The sequence below is a fragment of the Ostrinia nubilalis genome, chromosome 12 (genome assembly GCF_963855985.1).
Source record: "Ostrinia nubilalis chromosome 12, ilOstNubi1.1, whole genome shotgun sequence".
Taxonomy (NCBI): Eukaryota; Metazoa; Arthropoda; class Insecta; order Lepidoptera; family Crambidae; genus Ostrinia; species Ostrinia nubilalis.
Genome location: NC_087099.1, coordinates 4716975 through 4734932, shown reverse-complemented (window position 1 = coordinate 4734932; position 17958 = coordinate 4716975). Strand labels below are relative to the sequence as shown.

The 17958-nt window shown below is 43.9% G+C and overlaps 2 protein-coding genes across 2 annotated transcripts in view; one reads left to right on the top strand and one right to left on the bottom strand.

Moving 5' to 3' along the window:
- Window positions 1-17958, bottom strand: part of LOC135076823 (angiotensin-converting enzyme-like) — a 223073-nt gene that overhangs the window by 193114 nt on the left and 12001 nt on the right. The gene's annotated exons all lie outside the window — the stretch shown is intronic.
- On the top strand, window positions 9065-14728 carry LOC135076660 (uncharacterized). The gene has a single exon (XM_063971079.1). The coding sequence runs from the start codon at window positions 9065-9067 to the stop codon at window positions 14726-14728; it is 5664 nt and encodes a 1887-aa protein (XP_063827149.1).

Here is a 17958-nt window from a genome sequence, read left to right as displayed (position 1 = left end):
TATCTGTGGAGTAAATGCAGCTTTAAAAGGTTGTGAACTTGTGAACTTCACTATCTGTAGAGTAAATGCAGCTTTAAAAGGCTGTGAACTTGTGAACTTCACTATGTGTAGAGTAAATGCAGCTTTAAAAGGCTGTGAACTTGTGAACTTCACTATCTGTAGAGTAAATGCAGCTTTAAATGTATTGCTGGAATACTCTCAATACTTGGGGCTTCTCATTATTATAGCCAGTACACACTTCAATCAAAATGTCAAACTGTTCTATTTCGCATTCGCAATGTTATTTCCTGACAGTTGGTTTCATATAATATTAGCCCAAAGTATTCATAACAGTGTGTTATTGTGTTACCTATGTTATGTTATATTATATGTTAGCTGTTAAGCTTCATCATGTCGAGCTTCATCGACAATAATAATTATATAAATTTCAACCTTAGATTTGGTTTTAAGTCACAGTTTAATTAAAAATTCTTCAAATATAACTAATTGCTTTATAGAATAACAGACTCAAAATAGCTAAAAAAGCTGTTTTTCTTAATGAGATTCCATTTGAGGAGACTTAGTTTTAGTTTTAGTCTCAAGATGTAAAACAGTATTTTATTGTCCATTGCCTCAAATGGGACTTGAACCCACGACCTTTCGGTTTCAAATCAAATTAAACAATTTTTATTTGCAAAACAAATGTCAGGATAATACAGGTATTCAGTATTTACGTCAGTTTCAATTATGTTCTACTGGGGATTGTATTTTTTATTCTAACACCCGTATTCACATACGATGCTTATGTGAAGCAGCAAATCGAACGCACAGCGTTGAAAAGAGCTCTGTGATTGGTTCATGTGTGACTCTGTGCGTCCACGCGCACTGTGAGACCTCATAGGGCGTAATATTCTATTCTATCATCACAAACTATTATCATCTTAATTCTATAAATCCAAAATACTAACTAATACTTGTTTGAGTACTGTGGTTTTATTTATGTATGTTTGTAACAGTTAATGTACAGTACTACTATTCCTATATTTAATTATGTAAATCCATCCAAAACAGCTGTACCTACCTACCTATATTGGCTATTCATAAATGTAAATTAATTTAATAAACGCAAGTTTCTAAGGTAACCATAAAATTGGACTGTTAACTGGACTATTCAGTCCTAAAATAAAAAAAAACTCAATAACAAAATACTAAAATAATTAGATAATTTAGTAACTTTTTATAAAAAATCACGTATGAAATCGCGGACAAAAAGTACCTACCAGTCATTATTAATTTAAAACTAAACTAAAAACATGTTTTTGACAGATTTTCTGTCCAAAACTTTTTCGAGTTCGCTTCTAAGACATGTTTAACTTTAAACATTTTGTTAACTAAAGAAAAATAAACCTTAAATCAATAAACAGTAGACGTAATTTATACATTGATGACATTTAATCCCACTTTTTCATCGGGACATCGCTCGTTGAGTTGTTTGACCTTGCCCTGGAGTTCTTCCGCGTTACTAAATTCCATCATTACGAGGAAGGCCAGTTTATTTTAGTTAAGTGTGTCAACGCTCAGTTGTTTTACCACTCGATCACCGTAAAGTATGCAGATTAGTATGGCGTCTGTAGCTCAGTAAATATTAGTATTATTAACTATCTATACTTCTTAGTTAAAAATCTCAGCTATCACAAAACACATGATATCATACTGCACTCCTATCAATAAATTGGTGCCACTGTCTTTCTACACCCTAAGAGGGTTTCACCCTAGGGACCATGATGCAAAAGTTACAAGGTATATTATTATTACAGGTTATTTTCCACTAATTACAATAAACCTAGGAGCAGACTTTATTTGCGCAGTTTGTACTCGTAGAAACAGATAAATGCAATTACCTACTTAACGAAGAGTTTTTCTGTCATCTGCCAGAAAAATACAGTCTCTGAAATCATATGACAATACCGCATTAATTTTCATGAAAATGTTTGAGAATTTTCCATTGTTCTTTAACTTGGATTTTTATCATAATAGCTACGCACATTTGAAGAATTCATTTTACGAGGTAAGTATGGTAAATGTATATTTTATGTGACCTACAATACGGTATATTTTGTGTTTTACTCCAATTACACGGAGCGATAAACTAAGCATAACTTAACTCTGGTAAGGCAAAGAAAGATTTGCCCCTAAAGAGATTCAAACGCGTTACCGTTGTAGCGTTGTAGTGATGCTAACCACCGAGACAGACGGCCTTCAATTACTTACGCAATCATTTTGTTTCAGCACAAGCAATTGATGAGTATCAGTTTTAACAAACTGACTCACGAGTTTTTTTGCAGCTTCAATTCATATGACTCTTAGAATCAGTTTAAACAAACTGATTCACGGGTTTTTGCAGCTTCAATTCATATGACTCATAGATAAAAACGCCAGAATTAACCGTTGATAATTTTTCATCTCTGGTCGGAATTTTACTAACTTAAATATTTCATAATAATCACTCGTTAGTACACCTTCATCACGTGGCCATTAGTTACTTGACTAGGGTTTGTAATATTTGATCTACAAATATTTATTAACACTTTATTTATATGCATTAAGGTTTCCCAATTTGTCAATAAACTATTGAGTTGAGTATTGAGATTGGTCATAATCTCATTCAAATTCTTTATTAGAGTGTGGGCCCTTTTCAGGGCACAAAGACACGTCCTAACGTACACAATTCTTCGTCACATTATTGCAAGACCGTCTTCAAGAAGATAACTGGCAGTAAGTAGCTGGATGAAAAAACGTGAGAAATGGTATTGTTTTGCTCTTTCGCACGTCCAGCAGTGGTCTGCGCCTGACTGATAAATATTTATAAGCAATATTTTAGAAAACGCAGCACTTTTATATGATACCAGGATGTATCCCAGTTTTCATCGTACCCCGTGCAATATTTCACGGTTACCTAAAACTCACCGCGGTCGGGGTAATCTCAGAATTTATACACGTTCCCACTTCTGAGCGGGCAAAATGGAATGATGCTCGTTTGTTCCAAATGTAGGTTAGATTCGAAGAGGTTAACTTTTGACTGCACATTTTCACGGTAATAAACTCGAATGGTCTGTATGAAATTAGAGATATAAAGCTTGGGACTGCTTGAGGAGATAATAAAAATATTGCGGGTATGCTGTGCAAACCCTCTAAAAACTACCCCTATCACAGATTACCTAGTTATTGGACCTCTAACTATAAGACAAATTGTGAGCGTTAACATAACTATAATAGGTGAAATCTACCAATAACACCTACACAATTTAAGAAACAAGGAAAAAAACATCCTGTCAACACGCCCTGATAAGGTTCACTTAATTGGTTCTTTTAATTAAGGTCAGTTTTTTTTTAATTCGATACTGTAATCTCGCAAACATGAGTCATTAGGGTAGGCCTATGTTCAGCAGTGGACGTCCTATGGCTGAAATGATGATGATGACGAATCTCGCAATGAAAATAAATAAAAGGCATCTACTCACTCGCCTTGTCCCATATCAAGGTTTCCATTTTCTAAGAACACATTACTTCATCTGACGTACCTATGCAAACTTTGTGAAATGCTAATATTGCACAGATTAAACACCATTATCGCGTCACAGAATTCTTTTTAAAGGTTTATGCAAGTAAGTTTAGTGATAAGATAAACGCGACATACTTCCACTTCTAATCTCAGTTACATAGTTTTTCTCTACATTGAAAGTAGTTTCATTATGAAACTACACTCTAAACTGGATTCAAAGGGGGCAAGACTTATTCGGTTTTGGGATTTTGGATTTAACTTCTAGCTAGAAAGTAACATAAAATAGTACCTAAATTCGTTTTTATTCTTATTTATTAACAATTGTTTAATGTTATTAATATTTGAAATCGTTCGTTCTGCGTTTATGTTAAATAATTAAGTTACGTTATCATTGATTTGTATTTAAATTATGAATTTTGGCTTTTGTTCAATTGACTATTGGTTTTCAGTTCATTAAAACCAAAAATAATAACTACGAGTATTATGAAAGCATAAAAGCTGTTAGTAAGATAATTTAATTTGCATGTATCAATTGAACTGTGAACTCGTTGAGTGATAAATATGTATTGTTAGGTGCCTACAAAAAGTAGGCCTATGTTTATATGTAGTATATTCCGAACTGGATCTCACATAACATTTTCAAGGACGGTGTGACATCTCGAACTAAGTATGGTACTTATACGTAGTTCGAGTATTTATTTATTTATATAAAATAAATATTGTTAATATTATCTCTCATGTAAAAAACCAGTTAAGTCACCCAATTCGGGTAGCATTCGTTGCATTTGTATGAATCATGCTGATAATTTTTATCAGTTACTAGGTGTAGGTATGCATTTTATACAAAAAGCAGGTATCGAAAGAGTCATTGATGAACTAAAATGCTTAAAAAACTTATTGACAAACCACGACTAGTCGTTTGTAGTATTTTCTCCGTAAATTTGATTTTAAAAAGCAATTTTACCCGTGCCGTAAACATCATGATACCATTTCATGATATTTCAATACCAATGAAGTTAATTAAATAAATCTACATCCCCAAAATTAATTTCAATTTCAACCATAATTTAGGGAAATATGAGAATGCAATTAAATTAATCAAAGTTTATTCAATTAGATAAACTTAATATTATTACCCCAAGATGTAATCACGGCTGACGAGTTGTCAAACGAGTTTTGTTAAAATAAACAAAACAAGTTAACTCATTAGCCACGTTGGAAGATTATACACAAGACTTTAACGTGACTTTTGGTTATACTCGTATTTTGGTATGAGTAACTAAGTTTGAGTTTGTTGAGGCCTGCACCTGAGAACTCTACATAAACAACCAGTTTAAAGTACTTAAGTATCCATTGTTGAGGTCTCACAGTGCGCGTGGACGCACAGGGTGACACACGAACCAATCACAGAGCTCTATTCAACGCTGTGCGTTCGATTTGCTGCTTAACTTAAGCAAGCATCGTTTGTAAATACGGGCGTTAGTAGTTTCATAATAAGAAGTTAGTATACCTAGTATATTTACATTATTTTATGTAGCGCGAGACAGCTTTTATTAATGTAAAAGTGAAGTTTAAATTATTTCGGTAGTTTCATAAAACTTCTTTAGTCTAATTATGTAAGAAGGATAAGTTCATAAATGGAATTAAATTTTGATTGATGCACAGGAATATTAAAATCTACGCTAAGACTCCCAGACTACAGACTTTTAGTCGGCCGATAGTTGGGCCTTGGATTCTAATTTGTATGAAGAATCGGCCGATCCAATGTGCGCACTTTCATACATATCCATCCATATCGATTTACAGCCCGACTCAACTATCGGCTGACAAAAAAGTCGATGGTCTGCGCCTAAGCTAAAAGCATGTGACGATCTGAAAATGAAACAATAAAGTAAGTAAAAAATAATTGTACAGCTCAAAAAGAGATACTAGGGGTTGTGATTTTGTGTATTCTTTCTTTCTAGAACACAAACTCCACGTCAATTTATGGATTTTAAATTAAAAGTTTAAAACAAGCAATCTGTAGGATTTTTCCAAATCAAAGGACCTTTCGCCGATGTATAGGAATTTCAAGGGATTTTCATCAAAATGGGTCCAATTAAAAGTTCTGGCATGTGAAAGTAATTAGGGTTGGCACTTCCGCATTCAAGGCAAAATAATGGCCGAATCTCCTCAGCTTTGTTATTTTACTGAGACAAAACTTTATTGCTTTGTCAAAGGATTAAGAAAATCTTATAAAGAAAATAAGATTAAAAGAAAATGTTTAAATTCAATTTAAGAAAAAATAAAAAGTTAAGAAACTTCGTCCGTGAAAATAAGTCATTATTAAGGTGTTCAATTGCTTGTCTCGATTTACTATTATTGGAATCAATCTTGCTTAATTTTCGTATTCTGATGGTTTGTTCAGCAAAATATCCAATCATTTCTAACCCAATGAAGCATGGAACGATAATTTGAAACGGTAAATTTATCTTTTCGAGTGATTAAACGACAGGATAGTTACACCGATTAATCGATTTGTCTGTTACTGTGAATCGATTACAGCAGTCAATTGAAATCATACCCTAGAATAAGTATTAGTCAGATATCTTACGTTATCAGTAACATGTTGGATGGGATTGTGGGTGGATAGCATATGACTGTGTCAGTCCAGGTTAGGTTACAATCATGGTCTTGTTGTGACATGTACACAAACAGAATATCATAATATCGTCATCGTTTTTAATCATTTACTATAAATAGGCTTTATATGGCAAGAAAAATAAATAATTTAACATACAAATCTTATGAGATATATTTTTTCTTTGGCTATATCATTTTCATCAAAATGAGGACTAATTGGGCAGGTCCGCAAAGTCATAATAGCAACTAAAATAGCTCCCTAAACTAAACTCAGATCAGATACTACAATAAATAACTCAGTTCAAAGTTTAAAACCTACACATTACTTATCTTCAAAATATACTTCTTCTGATAAACTACAATATTACTATACAATAAACATTCCACTTATCTTTACTCTGCTGAAACTAGAAGTGGATTGACCTTAAATAACAACGTTTTTAATACACTCCTTTTTGGCAGCCCTATATCGTATCAGTTGCGATCAGACCCTCACGTAATCACTGTGGCTTGTGCCCAAAACAAAACTATGACCCTAATAACGTTATCAGGAAACTTCAAACATCTTTAAAATAACCTACTATCTTCTTCTGAAGGGATAACCACTTATCCTTACAAAGTGCCTTTCTAAAATTAGAAGTCGATTGACCGCAAATAATAAAGTTTTTTAATAAACTCCTGTGTGGCAGCCCTATATCGTATCAGTTGCGGTCAGACCCTCACGTCGTCACTGTGGCTTGTGCCCAAAACAAAACTATGACCCTAATAACGTTATCGTGGAACTTCTCAAATGGATATTGCGCTTGATAAATAAACAAAACAACTACAGATTATGGCATGTCAAGGTAAACAATGTGGCGCCCTATGTACAGACGACAGTACATCAAATTATACATAAATATTTTGATCTTATTAACAAAATTAACACCTTCGTAGCTGTTACAACTACGTAAGTCCCATAGTATGTTCGAATACTTATCGAGAAAGGGCGGATCGATTTTCATGGTTTTTGATTTTTTGTATTTGTCTCCTAATATAAATCTGTCTAAATAAATAAAATAAAAAAATAATTCGCAAATAAAAGTAGTAGATGGATTGAGGATTGTGCAAGTAACAAAATACGTTAAAAAATACAACAACTCTTAAAGGGTTATGTAACACAAAACATTGACCCCAAAACAGCTGTTATGAGTCTTCGTAGAAATAAGAGCGACTTGTCAATTGATTTGCATCCAGTGCCTTACAGAGATACCCTTCATAATAAAAAAAGAATAGATACTTTAAAAAAGAATGGTAAAAAAGCAAAGTTATTTAGGCCAAAAAAGCATTTCAGTAACTCAGTTCATTATATCGTTGTTCGTCTTTACACACCATTTAACATCCTGCACACTCTGTGACAACAAAGGCCGTACTTAACTAACTTCGCAGTGAATTTAAAAGTTGCCGAAAGTTGCCAAAGTTGCATTTGCTTTCATGGTGGGGCCCTAGAGCCCAATTCGGCTAAGAGATTACAAGGGCGGACCGTGTCGGGCCCTGACGTTTTAAGTGAATTATACATTGCTGACAAAAAGAGGAAACCCAAATGGACTATTCAAGGCTCTACACCTCTGACCGGAAGGAATATTTTGTTAATATTCATAAGTTTTCGTGATGGATTGTGAGAAATATCAAATTGATTCGTAACTTTCCATTTTAGTTGAAGTTCCGAAGGAAAATTGAGAAAATCTACTAATCAATGCCTAATCTACTTTTAGTATCAAGTCGCATATGGTTATAAATGTTTTTCATATAAAATCGTGTGCACGACGGACGGCCCCGAATAGAAATTTAAATAGTTGTAAATAGTTTTCGTTTTGTTTCAATTTTGTATCGTTTTTATTTCGTTTATATAGTTTGACAGTGAATAGTTTAACTTCGTAATACAGTCCACTTTCTCTTTGTTGGTTCTCAATTAGTAATGTGTCGAGTCCTTAACTACTGATTAATAGGCGTATGTGGGACGTTGGAGATGTATAAATCATAGTTTATTTTAGAAAACCATAGAAATGTATAATTTGATAGCCCTTTGTTTTATGTATATCGATTAAACCTGTAATTTCGTCTAGTTATGTGTGTCGAGTCATATTTATAATATGTAAATTAGATAGATAATTATGTGTAGATCTTTATAGTTATTTACTTTTAATTGGTGATAATCTTAATTAGCCATAAAGGCAATTAATGTAAAATAGTGTGGCCAAATGAGCCCTAATTTTTGTACAAATGATTTATTTGTAATTAACCCTGTACCTGTGTACCTTTATTTACCTGTCTAATGATAAGGGATAGTTTACCTGAAAATAAATAACATAGATTCCAAAGAATAGTGGAAGAGCTAATTAGAATCCGATAAGAATTAGGTCAAGGTCATAGTTAAAAAATAGGTCACCGAATAGATAAAAAACAGGCTCTCTATACGGTATTGCCGCCCAGGGGGGGTCTAAATTAGAGAGAGAGGGCAATAGATTTGCTGTTTCATTAGAGCGAGAGGCAGCTAGGTTTTCTCACTCTAATGAAAGTAAATAAATATCGGGGTGCCATCCGGACCCAGTCAGTTCCGCGTTTTCTCCTCAACAAGCTACAACACCAAGCTCTCGCCACTGCTCCGAGGAACCGGTCACAGTCTCAACCACAACCGAGTTATTATTTCTGCGCTCCCCGCCCCCTTCGTCTCGCTCTCCCGCTCGCGCTGCACCCCGCATCGCGCCGTGTCGGCGTACGGTATTCAGGGTCCGCACAGGGTTGCTACCCCATACCGTCCGGCACATTGGTCCATTCGGAGCCGGATTGGACACTTCGGCAGCAAAAGCGAGTGGGAAATTTCATCGGCTTCATAACCGGAAGCAAGGGGAGCGTAGCAAAATGCCGGTGACTCGGAGTAGAGGCAGACCCGCGGAGCCGATCGAGGCACAGGAGCGCCCTGAGGAGAGCGCTCCCGCGACCGCGTCACAGTCAGTGGCGGCCCCGAGGCCGTCAGCGCCGGAACCGGTGCGGCATATCGAGCCGCCCGGCTCCCCGTCGGAGGCGCCACCACCACCGCCAGCACTGTCGTCGCAAAAGCAGCACGACGACGCAGCAAGAGCGTCGTCGACGAAATCCGACCGCGCGCGAAGGATCGCGCGCGCCAAACAGAAGATAGCCAGACTCAAGCTGGAGCTGGAAGAGGCCAGGCTTGCCGTCCTGGAGGAGGACAGCCAGGACGGCGAGTCGGTCGCATCGGGTGAATCGCTGGGCCAGGCGCGAGTGGCCGAGTGGCTGAATACAGTGCCGCCGCCACCGCCCGCCGCGCCGCTCAGTGCACCGCAACAGTCTACAGGCGTAGCACCGCCGCCCGGCGTGCCACATGCACCGCCGCCCGGCGTGTCACACGCACCACCGCCGCCACCCGGCGCGCCACACGCGCTGCCGACCGGCGTATCGATCGCACAGCAGCTCGCCGCGCCGCTATCGGGCGTGGCGCCGCCGCACAGCGTACAGTTGAAGCAATCGTCGTCATCGAAGCCGCCGCCAGCAGCAACGGGGTATCATCGGTCCGAGGGACAATTCGACCTTAACGAGCTGGCGGCCGCCATCGCGCAGGCCGCGCGCCCACATGGGGCCACGCCGCGATTCATCGGAGAACTGATGCCCTTCGGGGGCTCGCATCTCGACTGGCTCGCCTTCAGAGCGGGCTATCAAGAAACAGAGAGATACTTCACAGAAATCGAGAATACAGCCCGCCTGCGACGGGCTTTGAAAGGAAAAGCCAAGGAAGCGGTTAGCAGTTTACTCATAGTAAACACTAGCCCGGCGGAAATAATCGGCGAACTCGAGACAAGATTCGGCAGACCGGAGACGATTGCGCTCGCCGAGATCGAACGACTTCGCAACGTACAGAAGCCTACAGATGCGCCACGGGACATAATACAGTTCGCGAGTCGAATAAAAAACAGCGTCGCTACACTCCGCGCACTCCAGCAGCCGCAGTACATGTACAACCCGGAAGTGGTCAAGCAAGTGACAGAGAAGCTGACGCCGTCGCTGCGGTACCGGTGGTTCGACTTCAGCCGGGACCAGCCGCCAGAGGAGCCGGACCTCGTGCGCCTTCACCGCTTCGTGACCAGGGAGGCGGAGGCGTGCGGGAAGTACGCAGACCCCGAGCTCGTCGGCGGCGCCGAGGAGCAGCAGCAGCGCGCGGCGCAACGCAACCGGCCGCAGCGCGCCTACAACAGTCGGAGTGACAGCGAAAAGTGCGACAACAGAAGCGAAAAGTGTCCAGTGTGCAGTTTACCGAACCATAGCGCCGACAAGTGTAGAAAATTTGTGCGTGCGAACAACAGTGAACGATGGAGCATAGCGAAAGCGGATCGACTATGTTTCCGTTGCCTGAACCCCAGGAGAGGGGGGCATAAGTGTGAAGACCGTCAGTGTGGAGAGGACGGCTGTGAGAGGACCCACCACCCATTACTGCACTTCAAGAGACCCGAAGTGCCAGCCAGCCGGAGTGAAACAGTGACAGCAGCAAACTCATCTGGAAAGTCAACCGTAAGTTTCCTCAAAATTCTACCAGTGACAGTGGTGGGTCCCAAGGCCAATATAGACACATTCGCACTATTAGACGACGGCTCGACAGTCACACTCATAGACGAAGACCTGGCTAAGCGCGCGGGCGCTACAGGACCCATAGACCCATTGAGCATAGAAGCTATAGCGGGGGCCCGAGTCACGCGTACCGACTCGCGACGAGTGAAACTTGTGCTACGAGGGCAAGATGAAGAGCACTCCCTGCGAGGCCGCACTATCAAGAACTTACGACTGGCGGCCCAGCACATTGACCGAGACTTGTCAAAATATCAACATCTTCAAGATATCGAAACGCGAGTGCGGTATGCGGAGGCGCGGCCCACTATCCTGATCGGGCAGGACAATTGGGAACTCCTACTGGCCAACGAGGTACGACGTGGCGCCGCAACAGAACCGGTGGCGTCCCGCACACCCCTGGGGTGGGTGCTCCACGGCTCAAGCAGCCGGAGCCTGGGGCACACAGTCCACCACGTATACAGGCTCAATGAAGAGAGCGACAATAGAATAGAAGAAATGATCAAGAAACATTTCGCAATCGAATCGTTGGGCGTGACGCCCAAGAAAACGCGCGCCGACCCCGAAGAGCGGGCGCTTCGCATCCTGGAGAGTGAAACCATCAAGCTGCCGACAGCGGGCTACGAAACGGGCCTACTTTGGGCCACCGACCACCCCGAGCTGCCCAACAATTACGACCAAGCCTTGACGCGCCTACACAGCACAGAGCGCAAGCTGGACAAGCAGCCAGAGCTCGGGGCGGCGTACGAGCGGCAGATGACACAGCTGATAGAAAAAGGATACGCAGAGGAAGCCGCCACCGCACCATCGACCACCGGGCGCATCTGGTACCTGCCTCACTTCCCGGTGCTCCATCCAGCCAAGCCCGGGAAGGTGAGGCCAGTCTTCGACGCCGCCGCTCGCACGAAGGGTACGTGCCTGAACGACCACCTGCTGTCGGGTCCGGACCTCCTGCAGTCGCTGCCGGGGGTGCTGATGCGCTTTCGCCAGCACGCCGTCGCCGTCGCCGCGGACATACAAGAAATGTTCCTGCGAATACAAGTTCACGAGAAAGATAGAGATGCGCTGCGCTTCTTGTGGCGCTCACACCGGCGGGAGGGACCGCCCACAGAGTACCGGATGAAGTCGGTCATCTTCGGAGCAGCCTGCTCACCGTGCACGGCGTTGTTTGTCAAGAATCACAACGCCGAGCGTCATCGGGCCGACCATCCGGACGCAGCCGAAGCCATCGTGCGTCATCACTACATGGATGATTATCTCCAGAGTTTTGAAACAGTTGAAGAAGCAGTTAGAGTGAGCACCGACGTGCGCACAGTGCACGCGGATGCCAATTTTCATTTGGCCAAGTGGGCCTCGAATCGATCCGAAATACTAGAAGTCCATCGGGCGGAAGCTGCCGCCACTCGGGACGTCACACTTGAAGACATCGAAGAGAAGGTCCTGGGCCTCACCTGGAGGCCAACCTGCGACACCTTGGGATTTAATCTCAACTTCGCCCGGGTGCCTGACGTCGACAGCGGGCAAACTCCGACGAAGAGGGAGGCTCTGCGGACAGTGATGTCACTGTTCGACCCGCTGGGCCTCGCCTCCCCCATCACCATCGTAGCGAAACAGCTGCTACAAGAGGCGTGGCGCGTAGGCGTCGATTGGGACGTCCGCCTGCCGCCGCCGCTGTCGACGGGCTGGAGTGAGTGGGTGCGGCAGCTGGCCGCGCTCCGAGACGTCAACCTGCCAAGATGTCACCCTGGCTACAGCCGGGCGACCCGACGCGAGCTGCACACCTTCGTGGACGCCAGCGAGAAGGCCTACGCCGCTGCTGTCTACTGGCGCACTGAAGACGAAGACGGTAGAGTGCACGTGACGCTTGCCGCCGCCAGGGCGCGCGTGGCGCCCCTCAAGCTGACGTCCATCCCAAGGCTCGAGCTGCAGGCCGCCGTGCTGGGCTGCCGCCTGGCCCGCACCGCCGCCGACGAATACCAGCTGAAGGCAGACAGAAGAGTCTTTTGGAGCGACTCGAAAACCGTACTCGCGTGGCTGAGGGCGGGACCCCGCTCTTTCAAGCCTTTCGTCGCACACAGAGTGGCAGAAATAGAGGAAGACACACAGGCGAAGGAGTGGCGGTGGGTGCCGACCCAACAGAATGTGGCTGACGACGCCACCAGAGGAGCGCCGGTCAACTTTACGCAGCATCATCGGTGGTTCACGGGACCGAAGTTCCTGTATGAGCCTGCTGACAGCTGGCCGGCCGAGAAAATAGAACAGGCGGCCCCAACCGGAGAAGAGAGGACCCACTCCGTCGCATCAAGCATCGTCGAGCCCAGAGTCTCCGATGCATTACCGTCACCACACAGATTCTCGTCGTGGCTGCGCCTGATACGCGCCACGGCGAGAGTCCTCCAGGCGATACACCACTTCCGTGCCCCGCTGCGCCGGGCGCGCCCGCAGAGCGCCAACGTCAACAGATACAAGCGGACAACTCGAAACACCGAAGCCGACCCGACGTGGCGCCGTGTCGCCAAGCCGACCGCACCGCCCACGCCGCGCCGAGCCGTCCTTACAGAAGACGTCATACCGCCGTTGGCCGCCGAGCACATCGTGTGGGCGGAGGAGCTGTGGGTGCGCGCCGTGCAGCAGGAAGCGTTCGGCGCCGAATTAGAAGCTTTAAAGAAGACAGAAGCAGTGTCCAATGACAGCCGGCTGCGCTCACTCGCGCTGGCCTTCGATCCGTGCGAGCCGGTGATTAAGCTGAAATCAAGAATCACGGCCGCAGAAAACATCGCTGAAGAACAGAAGCATCCGATTGTGCTGGATGGAAACCACCAGTACACCAAACTCTACGTGGCATGGACGCACCAGAAATTACACCATGGCGGCGTGGAGACAGTCCTGAACGAAATCCGACAACGCTTCTGGGTGATCCGAGCTCGTCCCATCGTGCGCAGCGTGATCAAAAGTTGTCAGCAGTGCAGAATTCGGCGCGCGGTGGCCGCAGTACCACCGACAGGCGACCACCCGACGGGACGCCTCGCTCACCATCAGCGGCCCTTCACCTACACCGGCCTCGATTATTTCGGGCCGCTCTCAGTCACCGTGGGCCGACAACACCAGAAGCGGTATGTGGCGCTGTTCACATGCCTCACCACCCGGGCCGTGCACCTGGAGGTCGCGGCCTCACTCTCCACCGACTCCGCCGTCCTCGCGCTGCGCCGCATGATGGCGCGCCGAGGGCAACCATCAGAGATCTGGTCGGACAACGGCACCAACCTGCGTGGTGCCGACGTCGAGCTCCAGCGGGCCGCCCTCCAGGCGAGCCGGCAGGAGGCCGCCAACCACCTCATCAGATGGCGCTACATACCGCCGAGCGCACCGTTCATGGGCGGGGCGTGGGAACGCCTCGTCCGGTCCGTCAAGGACGCCCTCAGTACCGTCCTGCGCGAGCGTCACCCCCACGAAGAGACGCTCGCCACTCTGCTTTGCGAGGCAGAATACACAGTCAACAGCAGACCACTGACCCACGTGTCAGTGGACCCCGACGACGCCGAAGCCTTGACCCCCAACCACTTCCTACTCGGGGGGTCGGGCCGCATCCAACAGCCGGGGACGTTCACCGAAGCAGACGTCGCCAGCCGCCACCACTGGAGGCGAGCTCAGCGGCTAGCCGACGAGTTCTGGGACCGCTGGGTCCGAGAGTACCTGCCGGAGCTCCAACACCGGCGGGAGCCGCACGGGAGCGGAGCACCGCTCAACATCGGCGACCTCGTGCTCATCGCCGACTCCAACCTGCCACGCAACGTGTGGCCCCGGGGGCGCGTCGTCCAAGTCTACCCTGGGCGCGATGGCATCGTGCGCGCCGCCGACGTCGCCACCCGCACCGGAGTCCTGCGCCGCCCCACCAAGAAGCTCGTCGTGCTGCCCACATCGACCGTCGTGACACCGAGTGAGGTGTAGCGCCGAGTCAACCAGCGCTACACGGCGGGAGAATGTGCACGACGGACGGCCCCGAATAGAAATTTAAATAGTTGTAAATAGTTTTCGTTTTGTTTCAATTTTGTATCGTTTTTATTTCGTTTATATAGTTTGACAGTAAATAGTTTAACTTCGTAATACAGTCCACTTTCTCTTTGTTGGTTCTCAATTAGTAATGTGTCGAGTCCTTAACTACTGATTAATAGGCGTATGTGGGACGTTGGAGATGTATAAATCATAGTTTATTTTAGAAAACCATAGAAATGTATAATTTGATAGCCCTTTGTTTTATGTATATCGATTAAACCTGTAATTTCGTCTAGTTATGTGTGTCGATGAATATTTATAATATGTAAATTAGATAGATAATTATGTGTAGATCTTTATAGTTATTTACTTTTAATTGGTGATAATCTTAATTAGCCATAAAGGCAATTAATGTAAAATAGTGTGGCCAAATGAGCCCTAATTTTTGTACAAATGATTTATTTGTAATTAACCCTGTACCTGTGTACCTTTATTTACCTGTCTAATGATAAGGGATAGTTTACCTGAAAATAAATAACATAGATTCCAAAGAATAGTGGAAGAGCTAATTAGAATCCGATAAGAATTAGGTCAAGGTCATAGTTAAAAAATAGGTCACCGAATAGATAAAAAACAGGCTCTCTATACGGTATTGCCGCCCAGGGGGGGTCTAAATTAGAGAGAGAGGGCAATAGATTTGCTGTTTCATTAGAGCGAGAGGCAGCTAGGTTTTCTCACTCTAATGAAAGTAAATAAATATCGGGGTGCCATCCGGACCCAGTCAGTTCCGCGTTTTCTCCTCAACAAGCTACAACACCAAGCTCTCGCCACTGCTCCGAGGAACCGGTCACAGTCTCAACCACAACCGAGTTATTATTTCTGCGCTCCCCGCCCCCTTCGTCTCGCTCTCCCGCTCGCGCTGCACCCCGCATCGCGCCGTGTCGGCGTACGGTATTCAGGGTCCGCACAGGGTTGCTACCCCATACCGTCCGGCACAAATCGTGCATTCCTAACTGTAAGAATAAGACGTGACATTAATTTCAGGAAATTGGTTTAAAACCTACGCTGAAAACCTAATTAGTTCCCTCGCTAATCATTTTGCCTTTTATTACACAGATGTGCAAGACTCCTACTGCATACCTACTAGGTATGTAGATATGTATTACACCGTAGACAGGGCCTTATATAATTACATGATGCCTTAGTTAGGGAATCTCCGCTGAATACCAAAAAAAACATACGTATCCATCCAGTATTCTCGAGTTACGAAGCGCAGTCGCCTTTCTGTCAGAAATAAATAGATAATTGCTTTAAGCCAAATAAAGAAACACTTAAACCAAAACCAACAAACGGCCGGTAAAACACTGACTTCCTCGTATTTTTTGCGTCTGTCGGACAATAAAAGGATAGATCTCGTTTCACGCGTCAATGAGCACGCTTATTAGTTTTGTGATGCACTAACTTTTTTAATTCCACACAGTGCGATTAAACGTCCGACATCTTTCTAGTTCCAGTGTGGCTGAGACTTTTCCTTCATTTTTCACAAAATTAGGAAACTTTGGTCTGGATTAAAAATGAAATTTCGTTTTCTTAGTTGAGTGTGAAATGGGCATTACAGAAGATTTGTCAGCTCCAAAATTATGTAGTACGTATTTGATCCATTAGTTAGATCTAGGATAGAGCATTTTATCGATTTTACGCGATTTTATCACGGCGCTCATCCATGACTGTTTAACTGGAGAACCAACACTAAAGACGAAAATATCTTTGATACTATAAAATCCGCATACCTCATTATTTAGTAAAGATTGTATATGTCTCGGATACAAATCCTCAAAAATACATCATCAGCTAACATACACAACATTTCCCTTTCAAATTACAGAATAAACGACATGAAATGAAATCAAATATAAACATCGGAGACCGTTAAATAAAAATGTCGAACAAGAAACGCTGCAGCTATTGTCAGGACCAATATTGTTCCCTCGAAACCGGTTCGAACAGAGGCTGATCGGAATAAAGTAATTAAAGCTTTACAGCCTGCGGAAATAAAGAAAATGCGCGTTTATGTCCAGTAACCAGACACTGTCTGGTCACAAACTGGGTCAGGCTCTATGAGACTGCTGAGCAGCTATAATAGGCAAACCAGGACAGGCCCCATTGACCTTTTAGTTTCCCTTGGAGGTTGTTTATTGCCCTAATTTCGCTCGAAGTTGCAAAAATGCTTTCATGCGTTCGGATAGCTTGTAACTTTGAATGAAGCGGCCCCAAATATCTTGATAAATTATACACATAGGTAGGTGAGTCCAATTTATCGTTGTCGAATTTTAAATTAGCAACGATTATACGAGTATTGAACCAATTCACAACAGTGTGCTTACCATGAGTTTACGTTAGGTGTGCTCGCTAGCGACTACGTAAAAAATGACATAAAGTGTATGACATATTGTGCAGCGCCTCTAGCGGCTACTTTCAAGAAATAAAATCTTCATAGATTTTTTTTACGTATTCGCTAGCGAGCACACCTAACGTAAACTCATGGTAAGCACACAGATGTCAAAATATACGAGTAAGAAACCCTGCACACTAGAAACAGACAGTATGTACGGAAGTGCGCATTTTACACCGATTTGGTTTCGGCCGATTCCTTAAAAAATTGAAAGCTGACTAAAACTATCCGCCGACTAAAAGTCTGCGAGGTGTCAAAATACGTACCATTTAACACAATTAGTGGCATAATACGAGTATGTACATAATTTTAAGTGGTCCTAATGTGAAATGACAATAATTACCTGGATAGAGATGGTACCGAAGATAAATCATCTATTTCCCAACGCAGATATCGCTAGAAACCATAATGATTACAATATGATCGCTCAATATTTGGCACGATTAATGGACTGGTTTGCCATAGCCCTCAATGAAAGTAATTAATGATGACGACGAGGAGTGACTGGTTAATTAATCAATGTATATCACTGTCGAGATGATATCTTTTAAATGTTTGCAGAGTAGATAACCTGCAGATTTAGATATTGGATAGAGTAGGTATAATTAAACAGATGTAGTTATATATGGAAAAGAGGCTGATAAAGTTTATTTAATTTCAGCCCATAAATGTTAAATAGAAAGACACGGGTCTTAACGCGACATTAAATAATGAGTTACCATTATGTACTATG